Below are 16,151 nucleotides of genomic sequence, written 5' to 3'. Positions count from 1 at the left end.
GCATGAGGACAGGTTGCATCAGAACTCTATCCTCAACCAAGCTTCACCTCATTGAATTCAACCATCCACCTTTTTACTTTTCTAAGCACTAGCCCTGTGTATCTGTTAGCGTTGATGAAGGTTTTACAGTTTTGTAAATAGTCCACATTTATTTTGGTGTTAATCATCATTGACACCATTTTGTGCTCTCTTCAATTGATTATATAATAAATTGTTTCTGTATATCCTTTATCAGATCTTAAGAACCTTTTCATTGAGCAATTCCCTGATATTTTAAGGAGTAGTCCTAGATTGGAGGCTTCTTGCAACAGTATAATCACATTACATATAATAAAGTTTTTAACACTATAGTACAGTACTGTAATAGCTATATGCTGCACACATGTTGCCCATGCTTAACCCATATAAGTATTTTAATATGCTAAACCTAGAATTTCATTAACTTATATTTCTACTTCTTTTTCCAAAGGATGATGCAAGTACTGAGATCCTGGCAAGTGTTGAGTGGAGTAGCAAGACGATCACTCAGTACCCAAGGGAGGTTGAATGCCCAGGCGGAGACAAGGTCACGACATGACAAGCCACCTGTCCCTGTTACTCCCCAGCAGTACATGGACAGGGAAGAGAAGTTTGGTGCCCATAACTACAAATCACTCCCAGTTGTCATCTCTCGAGCTAAGGGTAATTTATGCAGTGTAACTTTTTCTTTGCTTCCTAATCAGGAATTCATGCCGATATATAAAGACATTTTTTAATTGTTTGTTTCTGTGAAAATGTTCTAATCATTCTAATGTATAGTATTAATATCTTTTGTAATCACATTTGTAATAGGGTTTCATTCTGTCCCATGAGTTTTTTCTAATCAGAGTTTCACTGCTTTACTGATCAGGGCTTCATTGTGGTGCACTAGGTACATGAGGGGGTATCAGACAATGATCCTCAGGCCACAGGAGTCACGGGTTACTCTAATTATGATATAACTATTCTTTTAGCACAAAATCATGAGGTGCAGAATATATTAGAGAAGCTTTATGTATTTTGCTGTGATGATGATGTTAATTACAGTATTCGAGATCAACTTTGAGATTGCTTTATTGTTTGTTTTATGTAAATACTGAATCAGAATATTCTGGTGAATTTAAGCACTTCATAACATAGCTAAAACTATTATTTCAGTACAACTAGTAAAGTTCTCATGAATTTGAGTTGCCCTTTTCATTTGCTAGATGTGAATACTTTAAAATAGGATGATAATGGGTCCCAGTAACAAAACTTTAAATTTGCTATTTTATCTAATACTGTACAGGAATATTCAAGGTAGAAATAACTGGCATGCAAAATTAAAAATATTGTACTACTTTGCATTCTTCAACAGGTGTTTTCATGTGGGATGTGGAGGGTAAACGGTACTTTGACTTCCTGAGTGCATATTCTGCCGTGAACCAGGGCCACTGTCATCCCAAGATCCTGGAGGCTCTGCAGCAGCAGGCATCCACCCTCACCCTCACCTCCAGGGCCTTCTACAATAATATACTGGGGGAGTACGAGGAATATGTTACTACGCTCCTTGGATATGAAAAGCTCCTTCCCGTGAACACAGGTAATGTCCAACCCCTCCTCACTCACTCATGAACAAGAAAACACAGGTGGAAATTTAGTTCCTAAATAAGCCACAGATATGTTAGAAAGAATTTTGTCAATGTCAGAGTAGTTAACAAATGAATGCATTAGGAAGTAATGTGGTTGAGGCAGACTGCATTAGGAAGACTGCTTTATGACTTGGAGCCCAATAGGGCCAGGAACCTCTACACCAGAACCTGTAGTTGATTGACAGTTGAGAGGCGGACCCAAAGAGCTGAAGCTCAAGCACCGCAAGCATGAGATGAATACAACTGAGTACTCACTCACTCTCGCCATCACCTTCACTCTTTCACATACTCACCCTCGTCATTTCATTCACTCTCACTCACTCACTTGGGAAATTATACACATTCTCTTTCTTTTGCCAAAATAAATACTGTTCCATAAGCAGACAATGAGTCACAATAACATGGCTTAAGATATGATGACCAAATCACACACCAGAAGATGAAGAGATGGGGATGCTAAGCCCCGGAAGCACCTCAAGGTATGACAATGTTTCAGTCCATCCTGGACCATTTTCAAGTTGACCTTTGAAACATTAATATTTATTACTAGCAGGATTTACCTTAAAATTTCTTATAATATATATTATATATATATTATATAATTTCCTATAATAAATATATATATATATATATATATATATTTATTATAGGAAATTATATATACAGTATGCTGTATATATTTTGATTCCCTGAGGGCACCAGGGTGGTACACGGTCAGATTACGTGTTTCATCAAGCAATTGCATTACCAGGGAATATATTTATATATACTGTATCATGTTAAACCTGTTTAACAAAATTAAACTGAAATACAAAGCTGGGGTAACACTGGCTAATTTAACGTGCATTGACCAAAGCATAAATACAATTGGTTTTGAATATCTTCTCTCAGACCTGGAAAAACCTTTCTAGTTAATTGGTTTCCTTTGACTAATATTTATTTTATCTTTTAACCCACTAAATAATTAAATTTTTGATCGAGTACGATAAACGAGACGATAAAAATGAAAATTACTGTACTGTCAAATTAACATTGTAAATTTGTCCATGTTTCAGGTGTGGAAGCAGGTGAAACAGCCTGCAAGTTAGCACGAAAATGGGGGTACTTGGTGAAGGGAATCCCCGAGAACCAGGCCAAAATCATCTTTGTAAACAACAACTTCTGGGGACGCACAATCTCCGCCATATCCAGCTCAACTGACCCTGTTGCATTTCGTGGATTTGGCCCATATATGCCTGGCTTCTCTCTCATCCCTTATGATGATTTGCAGGCACTTGAGGTAATTCTAGATACTGAGCAAAACAGTTGGCATTACAATGAGTCTAGACATTATGATAAATCTTTAGCACTAATGTATGTATAGATTTCATAATTACAGTACAATGATCTCGGGAGGGGGAAGGGAAAGGGGTCAGTCATCCTTGAAATCTACCATTTGACATTACTTTAAAGGTATCTGCAATGATTTCAAATTGTGCCAACTTTTAGGTTGCACTACTTGTACTGTATATTTAAATATATTATGACTAATTTAAAACAATAACAGTTACTCTAGACATTACAAAATTATTAGTTCTAAAAATAAATATTGATGGACTAATGTTTTTAATTTCTCGGTAAACAGACATTTAAATTACACAACAGAAGAAAATCTTAATTCTGTGACAAACTTCCAGCACTAGTTCTCTATTTTACAACACTTACAGCCCTCAGAAGGCAAATTGCCATCTGCTGCTCCATTACTGTAATGAACCCAACCACTTGGGCTAATCAGTGGGGCAATGCCTCACTTTTTTGATGGGGTCAACATTCAATCTGCCAAGTGGTTGAGCACTTTTACTTCACCCAATCCTTATCTCCCAGCTCCATGTCCTCATCTTCACCTTCAAGTGCTGTATAGTCATAGTGGCTTATCGCTTTGTCCTCATAATTTCCTTCCTTTTCCTGTCATTGGTATAATGGATAATGAGACGCGTATAGTAGATTTATATGGTCGTTACTCATGTTTTCAATGCTAAGGTTGTACTTTAGGTACATTTCATTCTTCCACACATTCTTTGTCTTTAAATAATGAAGTGGCAAGGCATGTTCAGTACTTGCTTGTTTGACCCGAGGTATAGTACCCCATTCATTGACAAATTTCACTGTTATGTAACAGATGATCAATTAAATGCCTTATTTGTTCATCCAGTACATCATACACCAAGAATGCTGATATGGCTTCCCATAGTCAGGGACAGGATGACCAATCTTCCTGAGGATGCAACCAACAACAGTTGTCTCGCTCCCAGATACCTATTTACTGTGTGGCAAACAAGGGCATAATGTGAAACCATGTTGCCCAGATGTTTCTGCCCTTCTGCAGGAATTGAACTTGGGACCTTTTGGCAGTGACCCAATTGCACTGATCTTTGCATTTTCAACATTACATGTTCACTGTTAACTATTTGGATAATATAGCATGCACATTATCTTTCTTGGATGCATTTGTTAATATCTGCTAGTATGCCATAGTTTTCCCATAAGTTAATTGGTTGATTTGCCATCAATTGGGCTGAAGATATATTGAATATTCTGATCGAGTTGGCTATATTATCAACCCTAAATACTTAATTAGGTTTTCTTCTCTTGTGTTTTCTTCAGTCTTGCACTCTGTCTCATACATATACGAGATGGTCTGGTTTAAAATTTATTATAATACTGTACAATATTGTATTGGGATCTTCTCAGTCCTTTCATGCCAAAAACTAAAAAACAAATCCTTTAGCTTATGGTAGCCAGTTTCAACTCTATTTCATATTGATTATTCTTGTGAACTTTGAGGATCCAAACAATGACTCAGTTTAGTCACATTGTACATGGTTTCAAGAGATTTATTTCAGCTGTGTATACAAGGTGAGATTTCATAATTCTGAAGTTGCAAGGGTAAAAATGCTTATTGCCATCAGTGGCAACTAGTTTATTATGTACTCACAGCTCATGCTATGAACAGTGAAGCAAAGTTTCTGTGTAGTACAGTATTGCTGATATCAAAAGTCTTACTCAAACCCCAGTGGGTGACATTTAAAATGCTGTATACCAACATGATTTTGTATGGACAGGAGGCTGTGTCAGATCCCACAGTGGCTGCTTTCATGGTGGAACCCATCCAGGGAGAAGCTGGAGTGATTGTCCCTTCTGATGGTTACCTCAGGGGTAAGTGCTCTTGTCATTATTGTGTGTAATTAATTACTGTATTTTTTATATAAACTTTCTCATTGCAGAATGACCTCCCAAATGTAATTAAAAGCTGTGTATCTCCCATCCAGTTCAAAAGAGAGACTAAGAAATACTGTATATACTTAATATCGTGTAACTAATTTAATTTTGCTCACATTTTCCCTTGCAATAGTTTTTCTTGTGTTACTGTTATCTTAAATTTTAAATTAAATTTATGTCCTTTCTTCATTGTCATCTAATTATGGTACTGTATCTACATTTGTAAAATTGCTTACTCAAGTACTTTGTGTTTGCCCCATTAAAATTTTCTAATTTACTCTTTTGTTGTGTTATGTTCCAGTAGCTTTACTAAATTTCATCTTTTTATTTTCCTTCTGTTATTAATGTAAAAATCTACTGTACTGTTGCTAGAACAACAGATTCCATAATGCTAAAACTTAAAAAAACAAGTCTATGCCTGTCATCATTACATATCACCTGAATATTTTATACAGGTACAGTATTTATATTATTTCTTAAACATCCTCACTTTTGTTAGCTTATTTCTCTTTTAGTATTAAGCATTTACTCCTTTAAACCTTTAAATTGTTTTGTATCAAAATGATTAGGTTTTGCCCAAAACGCTTTGCATATTAGTGGCTTCATTTGAATGTGTAACTCCTGTCCCCACAATTCTCCCTTCCTTTTATGTTTTCTGTGTACACATTCTTATGAAAAAATGTATTATTATTTATTATTATTATTATTATAGCAAATAAAATTATCTACATACATACTGTACTTAATACCATGGATGATTTGCCACACATACATTTACCCAATACACACGAGTCAAACTAACTGGTGGCATGGTGCAGGGACCAGGACCAACAATCAGGTATGTAAGTCTGGTTCTGTCCGATGGTGGATATGAATATCCAGCATTAACAAACAATTGTGTGAGACAGTGATTAATTGCAGGTATCCGGACAATTTGTGATCGTCATAATGTACTGTGGATCGCAGACGAGATCCAGACTGGTCTAGCACGCACAGGACGTCGCCTGGCAGTCGACTACGAAAATGTCAAGCCAGACATCCTCCTCCTTGGCAAGGCATTATCTGGTGGTGTCTACCCTGTATGTATCAACCATCAATATTGTATTTAGTAGCATAAAATGTTCTTAATCCCAGTGTATAATCAATCTTTCTCAGTGAAATTCACCCATAGAGCATGGGAAAATTAGAATATGTACGGTAACTCCTATAATATAGCTCTGCTTACATTTTTTAAAGATGAATGCAATACTGTTGTATGACACTGAAATTGCAAATGGTTTTGTAATCTACTGCCTTTTCACTTTACTTGTTCCAACCATCCAAAACTGTTTATGAATAGAAATTTATTGGCACTTTTTTTCTCAGCTTAAATCTATGGCCTCTTATTCTTGAAGTTGCATATTTAACAAATTCTTCCTTGTCAATTGTAATCATTCTTGTCACAATTTTGTATGTGGTGATTGTATCATCTCTTTTACTTCTATCTTCCAGCTTTTGGCATATTTAATGCCTCAGCCTCTCCTCAAAACTCTTGTTTTCAGTTCTGAGAGCATTTAGTACCTTATTTTTGCACTCTTTCTAGTTTATTGATGTATGTATATGATGTATATATGCCCACTGCAGCATATTCCAATCCAATTTCAGTCTCGCAAATGTTGTGAACAATTTCTTTAGTAATGTATTAATCTTATCCATAAATTTTCAAGCAATTTTGAAATTTGAAAGTGTAGGCTCTTCTCATAATGCCTTTGATGCGATCTTCTGACAACAGTTGACTATAACCACCCCTAGATCTCTTTCTGCTAGAGTTCTTTAGAATCTCATCACATAATGTATAGGTTGTATGTAATCTTTGTTTACAATCCCACTTGTCATTATGTGACATCGCTTCATTCACATATTTTGTCGATGTCATTATGAAGGGTATGGCAGTCATCTAAATATTTTCACAATGAAATCTCTAGCATGGAATATTTGTGTGAAAATATTATGGCTATATTTGAGATTAAACTTGTATCTCTGGACACCCCAGAAACATACACTTCCCACTACAAAATCACCATGATAGGCCAAAGGTATTTCAACCAGAAGTTCTACCTGACTGACAGTTTGGAAGGCACCAATTGGCACCCACAATCTAAATTTTTAGCCCGTCATTACAGTGCCTAATGTAGTGTTTCTGAGATGTCCAGAGATGCAAGTTCAGTCCCACTCCCATTGTCATAATATTCTCTCATTGAAGCCTTTCATTCTCCCTAGTAACTTAGCATCATCTTCAAACATCTTCATATTATTCTGAATCCCCTCCAGTAGATCATTAATACAGACAATTAACACTTGTGCAAGAAATAATTCCTATGAATTTGTTTATTCGAGCAAGTAGTCGACCTGTATGCTCTAGCCTCCTGAACTGTATGTTTGTGCACACATTCATGCTTGGTTGCAAGTGTGTACATATATTTAGCATGTATTTTTAGCTTTTTAGTCAGGATAGTTAAATAATCCTTAGTGTAGATATTGATGGAATAGATGGCAAAATGAGTGACCTGTATTATAACCCCTTTTTGATTCTTTTCCCCTCAGTTTCGTAAAGAACCTCACCCTGTAGATAAATGAAGGTGTTATGTAAAAATTGTACATTAATGATATTGTGTCTGTAGGTGTCAGCTGCACTCGCAGATGATAAGGTTATGCTGTGCATCAAGCCTGGCGAGCACGGCTCCACCTATGGTGGCAACCCCCTTGGCTGTAAGGTATGTTTCCATTGCTCAACAGAGTTAAGATGTTTTCCTAGAATCAAGTCATTCTCTCTTTATATGTATGTTAACTTCCATCATTACATTTGGAATGCATCTTCTATTAATGTAATTACTTGCCACTAATAATATGCTCCTTGGAAGATACAGTAATATGATAGAGGTACTTACAAGAAGGAAGGTCACACACTTTTTTACAATAAAATTTAATCATGTACATAAAGGATGATGCATAGAACAACAGTTGCAACCAAACAAGAATCCGCTCCAAGGCCAATATCAGGTGGGGAGTTTGACCAGGGCTGTACATCTGTCAAATGATAATGCAGGTGTCCTAAGACCTGCTCAGCGTGAACAAGAAATCTTGTGTAGATCAAATGGGCAACTTTTGCCCTTTTGCTCTATGCAAGGTTTCTGTGCTTAATTTGGGAATCCCCAGTACCCTAGTCTAAATGATTTGCTGGTTTCCTGATGGCTGGTTTAAAGCTGGTTTATATCTTAGTTGGGAAAATTGACCGAGGTTAACTTTTAAAATTGCGCCAATTACTACAGTATCTCGTCTTTCAAAATTACCATCTCGTCTTCAGTTCTGACTACAAATAAAATGGTATCCTGAAAGCTCGATCCATTTTCATGGTGGAAAATATCTGTTGATATTTGTAATGATTTTAAATATCAGGTTTTTTGTCAAGATCTAAATCAAATATATACCTGTGCCACAACATGATTTTAAAAACATTTTCTAATACTTCCTCTTCAGGTTGGGCTAGCAGCTTTGCAAGTGATGGAGGAGGAGAACCTGGCAGAAAATGCTGAGAAGATGGGCATTATTTTACGCTCCGAGTTATCAAAATTACCAAAGGAAATTGTTCCTGTTGTGCGAGGACGAGGACTACTGAATGCCATTGTTATTAGTAACAGTAAGTCTTGAGTAAAAGTCAGAGGAAACTTGAAGTCTCCAATATTTTTACAAGATAAAGGTTAGGCAAAAACTGGTCTGTGAATTCTTATTAAATGTCTTATAAATGTCTTATATTTTACAGGGATCGATGCATGGGATGTGTGTTTACGCCTTAAACTTAATGGATTGCTGGCTAAACCGACACACGGAGACATCGTCAGATTTGCCCCACCACTGTGTATCACAGAGGAAGAGCTAAGGGAGTGTATTGATATTATCAAGAAAACCATCTTATCGTTTTAACAGGTTTCACACGGAGTGTGCCATTAATGATCCGAAGTTAAAGGAGAAAGTCACCTTTTAATTGTTGCACAATTTATGAAACAAATATCATTATGAGCAATCTCACAACACATATGCAGCTTATTTGGTAGTTATTTATGTTCCCTTCAAAATGGAAAACTTTCACTTGTGACAAGCTGGCACTTTAGTCTTTAATTGTTTATAGAAAAGATGATTTACCTTTTATTGCATTTTATACTTATACAATATTAAATGTTATTGTACAGTATGCTTAAACTACAATTAAGGAACTTTTCATACAGGTAATGTTCATATAATGAAAACAGAGAGAAAAGGGAGTGGAATAGTTTATATGGTTCCTATAGTCTGGGAATTAGGGACACATTCTGGTGGCTGTGGAGGCTGTTTATGCTCTCTGACTAGGAAGAGAGGGGATAGGGTTATAACAATCTAGTGCTTTTTTGTTGGAGATAATCTACATATTCCATTGTGGTCCCTGGCTGGAAAGACTTATTTTCTGTCAATAAATCCAGTTAAAGCATTTCCTACTTAGTGCAACTGTTATACTATACTACCAATATATAACATTAACTGTTGTACATCATTTCAAGTATTTTCACTAATCATATGCAGCAATTTTATCATGGTAGTCCACTGTAATCTTACTTCTTTATCTTTAATGGAACATATAACCAAGTGATATAACACACACCAACAAAATAACAATGCAGCTCTGGTTTCCTAAATATTAGGGTTATGATTTTTCCCATTGGATTTCAGAAAGTAATGGTAGAATGATATACAATTTGAACAAGTGATTTACATTATATAAACATTTGTAGAAGTATGTAGAAGAGAATAACAAAGCCTGAATAACAGAACTCTTGTGGGAGTGTATATTTCATGTTCAAGTTCTCCTAAAAACACAATCCTTCATGTTAAACATTTCCTGGATAATATAATATTTTCATTCTTAAACTTAACAATGGCCTACAAAAGTCTCCAAACAGGACTGAGTAGATATATTTCACTATCAAACCCCTGACATCCTATTCCTGCCACAGATGCTAGTATTTTTTAAATAGTTTACAGGTCATTCTTACATTTTATACAATACTTTTTAAGAGTAAGAACATATTTAATCTTTCATTTTTTTTAGTAGAGAATATTACATGTTGTTCCTTTACATAGTACCTTGTACTGTACTTTTTTTCTTTTAGCCTGTCTTAGTATGTATGAGGACTACTTATAAATTAGTAAAACATGGACTGATGTTGCATTGTGTTAATATTTTAATGTAATTTCCAATGCTGTGATATGTAAATGTTTATGATTTTATCCTACCTGTACCTGTACTATGCATTATAAGTTTCAATAAAACTATCTTGTCACACTGTGTTAATCGAGTCAAACACATGAATCAATAGATACAGTAAATTATCTATTACAGGAAGAGCTGATAAATGGTCAGATTTTGCTTTTTATGTAAGTAATTATCAAAAGAAGGCACCAAGCCAAGATGATTATGTACATAACACCATAAGTGTCACTATATTTTCAAAAAGCTTTAAATATTACTTTGGATGCCAATATGAGCATCTGTTTTCTGTCCTACATTGTGGCTTGTTGAGCTTGAAACTGTTGCCCCTTGTTTGTGTTACATTAGACCTTTTTGAAGGTGTCCAGCTCAATATCCTCCAAATTGTTCAGCATTTCAAAAGCTTCAACGAGATCAGTCCCGTCATGTCTGGTTTGCAGTGTTGTTAGCCCTGTGGCCCTCAACCATTCCTGGTATGAGTAGACTTAGTTTGGGAATGATTTTTATTGCCCAGTGTTGAACATTTTCCGGAGCAGCTATGTCTCCAAAGCTAAACGAAATTTCTTTCATCCCAAACCTGTTTCCAACACTAGTACCACTGTGTTCTGCCTTCCCTTCACATCAGAACTAAAAAAATCTCACTAATATTCTTTTTTCCTCTTGACATAAAGCTTGCCTTTCGAGAACCTAACACTCTTCATGGTAATCTGATTCACACCTCCTCCTGCTTCTAATGCTGCTGGTGTCTACTCTATTTCCTCTTCGTCTTGTTCTCTCCAATACTTTGGGGAAACTGACCATACACTAAATGACAGACTTAAGAAACACAAAAGAAGTGTTAAGTCTGCAGACACAAAGAATGCTCTCCTCTGTCATATTAGGGATTCTAATCATCCTATTGATTGGTTTTCTAAAATAATCTTTCCTTCCTCTACTATTCACAGACGCCATCTTGTCGAATGGGCTCCGATACACAACATACCCAACATGAACCTTAGTCCTGGCTTTGTTGCTGTTGACTCTTCCCGCTCACAGTACATACTCAAATGTTCTAACCTCTCTAACAAATGTAACCTAACATAAGCCTACCCATTATTTTTCTCTTTCTTTCTCCTCTTTTTTTATGTTCCCATTCTTATACCCATTATTGTCCCCTTACATCGCTTTATTACACCCATTCCATCTGTACTTTTCGCCTTTCTCTTACTTTCTTCTAGGGATTTCCTCCTCACCTCTCTCTTGTCTTACTTAATGCCCGTGCCTACCTTGCTCCCCCAAGTTACAGTCCCCGCTCCTGTGCCAGGCAAGTCCACAATGGGCTTACCATAACCCGTGTCACTTGGAACTTTTTGTTCCAAGTAGCGAAACCTTAAACAACAACAACCTCGCTCCCATCACAATCGACTTGATAATGGCCCACGATGTACCGAAACATCGTCGGTCAGTTGATTAAACCACACAACTTCTGATGTGAGGTTTAATCTTCCTATGTGATGAAGTGCATAAAGATACATGAATTCAGAGACAGCTCTATAAAAAAATGTACAAGAAATGTGTAAATATTTCATTCAAAATTATCTACTTATCAGAAAATTTAGCCAAATATCCCCAGTTTGCTAACTGTAGGTAGTAAATGTGGGATGATTGTAACCTTTACACCGCTGCCCACTGGTTGGGTGTGTGGGATAAACTTGTCAAAAATATTTGAAAAACTAATCTACAAGCAGCTTTACTCTTATCTAGCCAAACACAATACTGTATACTTAGATCTTGTCAATATGGCTTCAGACCCCCAAAAAAAAGCACTAACAATGCACTTATTAGTATGATTAACTTGATACATGCAGCTCTTGATAAAAATGAGTTCCCTGTTGGGTTATTTGTGGACCTCTGTAAGGCTTTTGACACTGTCAACCACCAAAACCTTCTTAAATTACACCATTATGGAGTCAAAGGTCACCCTGCAATACCTCAAATCTTACCCGACTGACAGGCTCCAGTATGTTTCTGTGAATAATTCAATTTCTCCCACCCTACCCATCAACATTGGTGTTCCTCAGGGCAGCATACTTGGCCCTCTCCTCTTTCTCATCTACATTAATGACCGTCCAAATGCCTCCCAACCTTCATTTACTCCAGTCCTGACCCCCTTCGCTTTAAATGTCACAGTGAATACTGAGCTAAATAAAGTCCATCTTTGGCTAACTGCCAACAAACTCACCCTCAACATTGACAAAACTTTCCATATTTTGTTTGGCAATAAGTCCCCAAATCAAATATATCTTAGGATAAACAATACCTAAATTTGTAACAAAGTAGATGGCAAATTCCTTTGCGTTCTCATTGACCACAAGCTGAATTTCCAGGGACACATTCTAAATATATCAAAAAAGTTTCAAAAACTGTTGGCATTCTTTCTAAGATCAGATATTATGTACCTCGCCGTGCCCTGGTGACACTATTACTCTCTCATCTATCCTTATCTCAACTATGGTATTTGTGCTTGGGGTTCTACTACCCAAAATCGTTTACGTCCTCTAATTACTCAATACAAAGCTGCTGTTAGGACAATATCCAACTCTGGCCCCAGACATCACTCGGTACCCCTACTCAAATCTCTGAATATGTTAGATATTAAGTCACTGCACATCCTCTCATGTGTATTATTATTATTATTATTATAATTATATATATATATATATATATATATATATATATATATATATATATATATATATATATATATATATATATATATAAATATATTTATATATATATATAAATATATTTATATATATATATATATATATATATATATATATATATATATATATATGTTCAGTATGTTATATATATAACGTTATGTTCAGCGTTATATATATATATAACGCTGAACTGTAATGTCAATCATGACCTTAAAAGCTTCATTGAAGGTTGTAACAGAACCCAAGAGCACCACACCAGAAACAAATACCTTTTTGATATTCCAAGAGTACGACTTAATCAAACTAGAAATGCTCTACAAATCAAGGGACCCAGAATGTGGAAAGACCTTCCCAATCATGTTAAAGACTGTACCTCTCTCAACCAGTTTAAGATAAAAACTAAGCACTACCTAATTAACTCCCTGTTACCTACCTTACCCCTAAATGTCAACCCATGTCTGCTATTTTAAACAATGCTGTTTGTTGACCAAATTGTATCTTTGCTGTTTTTCTGCCATGTTCCCCCTTTTTTATTTTTATTTTTTCTCAACACATTTTATACTTTAATCTCAATTAGTATCAAGTTTTAGTCTTTAGTGTTTTTCCTGCCCGAAACGCTTTGCGTAATAGTGGCTTTAGGCATTGTATGTACTAGCTCTATCTATAAATTCATCAATATTTGTATCACACCTTTTATGTATGTACTTTACCAGAATAAACATTTTAATTTTTTAATTTTTTTGAATAAACAAGTCCCCCACTCGGTGCGCGTTTTCTTCCAACCGCAGAAAACTAATCTTTCCTTTGAAATAACCCATGTTATTGATAATGTCTTTAATTCGATTGCGTTTAATTTGTACCACGTAGTTATGTCAAGCTCAATAGACCAGAGAAGTTGTCTGGCCTGAAAAAATGAAAAGAATAATGCAAAAATACTTGCGGGAAACTCTACGTGTGTGAGTGACTTTCATAGAATGTACCACTAACACCCTATGTCTGAACTTTCGCAACCCATTATAAAATTAACTACTTTGAAGAACTAGCCTTCTAAATCACAGTTATTATTTTTTATATTAAATAAAACTTACCGTTTCATTCTACTACACAATGACATAGACATGCACTGAGCCATGTCCAGCAGGTCGTACCTCTCTGCCCGACGTTTGACAGTCCACTGACAGCCTGACTGACTGACGGTCGCCGGAAAAGAAGAAACTTCAATCAACAGAGCATCGTCTCTTTGTCCGAATGTCCTGACATGACTTAATACATCACTTTTGATCAGTATTTCAAAATTATGCCTTACAGTATATAGTATTTTTTATGTTAAGTATTTTACCTATTGTTAAAATTTCATCCACCATAAATAACAGATGAACATAATTAAAAAAAACGAAATGTAATTAAAAAACGTTTCTTAGCCGTTTGACCCTATATGACACGGTCGACTTAACAAGCATTTACATGCTTGTTAGGGAAGGGAGTATACCACCTTTGGCTGGAAGAAGGGGGACCCTTAACCTCGGAGGAAAACAACACATAACGCATTGGAGAGAATGCTTGTTATGTAACATTATGTGGTCTTGGTATCTGGCATCAGTTGCAAGATACACTCCATTGTCAGTTACAGGTCGTCTGGTACAATGACACCAACCTCTCAACTTTTCATACTGTACATCTTGAAGCGATGGTTCATTGCTTCAAAGATGTACTGGCTATCCTCATGAACATTCCCTTTTGTCTCATTCCACTTGCTTTAATTCATTACTTCGGGGGACAGGCAGTCAGTGTATTTATACACGTTATGGGTATATCCTCCTTTCCCCCAGGTCGAATTACTGACCCCTCATAACAGCTGACTAACTCCTGAGTACTTACTTACTGCTAGGTGAGCAGAGCATTAGGTGATACATAATGCGCCCAACCATTTCTGTCCCACCCTGGTTTTGAACCCAGAATTCTGGATTATGAGTCGAGAACGAAATCGAACTGTAGGCCCTTTATTCTTTTAATAAGAAGTGTTTCCCTACACCCAAATGCCTCTGATAAGTTTCTAGCTCCAATCTGTTCACCACAAAAAAGGGGCTTGTTTCCTTACACCTGATGCATCTGCATATCTAACTGCCAATGGAAACTTGGGGGTTGTGTTCTGGTAGCCCATCCTTCATAAACAGAGATCAAAGTCCATTCCATGCACCTTAACAAACCCCCTGTATGAATGAAAAACGGTTTACACACAACTCACAACTGACAACATCCGAACACTACCGGAAGAAGTGCTTCACTGACAACTTTTGTTCGAACCACAACGCTGTAAATGCTTCACCCACGTACTACAAATGCAAATAATTGCCAACAGAACCTAAACACCTAACATAACCTAACCAATGCCTAAATATGCACAATATGCTAATATAAAATAATAATTATATATTTGATAAAATTCCTGTTTTGAATGAAAAGCATGTTAAAATTTAGGAATGCATCTTTGGGGTCAACTACTGGATGGAATGGACTTGGTCTGAGGACGGGTTGGTCCTGGAGAAGTTCAATTATCGACCTGAATAAAATTATCAGGCTTTCTCTTCTCGACAACTGCAAACGATGTTGTAATTAATTCATTGTCTCGGGAAACAGTTTATACACACAGTACAGTATATGTTAGGAGTATATCAGACTTGCTTGCAAAATACTGATTACTTGCGAAAGCGAAATTGAGAAAGGGGTAGGTGGCGATAGTGTTCTAAAAACCACATCAGACGTACATTGACCATACGTTTGAAAAATTTGCAAATGTAACTCGTCAGGGCAATGGGGCAAAAATCCTTAGAGAAAGTCCCTTAAATACTGGGTTTCAGAACTAGGAAGAATAACTGCTTCAAGCCATTTCCAAGGGACTGATGTCGTCTCCCAAATACGGATATAGATATTCAGCAAATACTGAAAAGTGCATTGCAGGAGATGATGAAGCATTTTATAATGGATGCTGCCAGAGCCTGCTGCTGTAGAACTGCTGAGGGTTAAGGCAGACTGAAGTTCAGAAAGGGAGAAAGTCATAATACTTCTCAATCTAAGTGAGAAGTATTATAGAGGAGCTATAGGTGGGTGCTAAAGTCTAAGGGATGAAATTTGATAAGGAGTTTACAAGTAAGGAAAGTAGGAGAGTACTAGAGTTAACTGTTAAAAAGTGCGAACCCAGTTTGTTTGCGACAAACACAGAGTCTGCCTACTACAGACCCATGGAGCTCAAGGACGGGCAAG

General features: G+C 36.3%; 2 protein-coding genes across 4 annotated transcripts in view; one reads left to right on the top strand and one right to left on the bottom strand.

The window, feature by feature from the left end:
• Oat (Ornithine aminotransferase precursor) overlaps positions 1-10,258 on the top strand; it is a 15,971-nt gene extending 5,713 nt beyond the window's left edge. For all 3 annotated transcript variants that reach the window (XM_045765621.2, XM_045765620.2, XM_045765623.2), the window contains exons 2-9: positions 470-681; positions 1,376-1,600; positions 2,705-2,928; positions 4,751-4,844; positions 5,829-5,986; positions 7,568-7,660; positions 8,424-8,583; positions 8,707-10,258. In XM_045765621.2, coding sequence (XP_045621577.1) covers positions 471-681; positions 1,376-1,600; positions 2,705-2,928; positions 4,751-4,844; positions 5,829-5,986; positions 7,568-7,660; positions 8,424-8,583; positions 8,707-8,867 — 1,326 coding nt within the window. In that variant the 5' untranslated portion in view covers position 470 and the 3' untranslated portion in view covers positions 8,868-10,258. The remainder of the gene's footprint in view (positions 1-469; positions 682-1,375; positions 1,601-2,704; positions 2,929-4,750; positions 4,845-5,828; positions 5,987-7,567; positions 7,661-8,423; positions 8,584-8,706) is intronic.
• The window catches only part of Ids (iduronate 2-sulfatase), a 43,056-nt gene extending 29,020 nt beyond the window's left edge, over positions 1-14,036 (bottom strand). The window contains exon 1 of the mRNA XM_069326023.1: positions 13,979-14,036. The gene's annotated coding sequence lies outside the window, so the exon portion shown is untranslated. The remainder of the gene's footprint in view (positions 1-13,978) is intronic.
• Positions 14,037-16,151: the final 2,115 nt, after the last annotated feature.

Source organism: Procambarus clarkii, chromosome 17 (genome assembly GCF_040958095.1).
Source record: "Procambarus clarkii isolate CNS0578487 chromosome 17, FALCON_Pclarkii_2.0, whole genome shotgun sequence".
NCBI lineage: Eukaryota > Metazoa > Arthropoda > Malacostraca > Decapoda > Cambaridae > Procambarus > Procambarus clarkii.
This window is presented reverse-complemented; position numbering and strand designations above follow the sequence as displayed.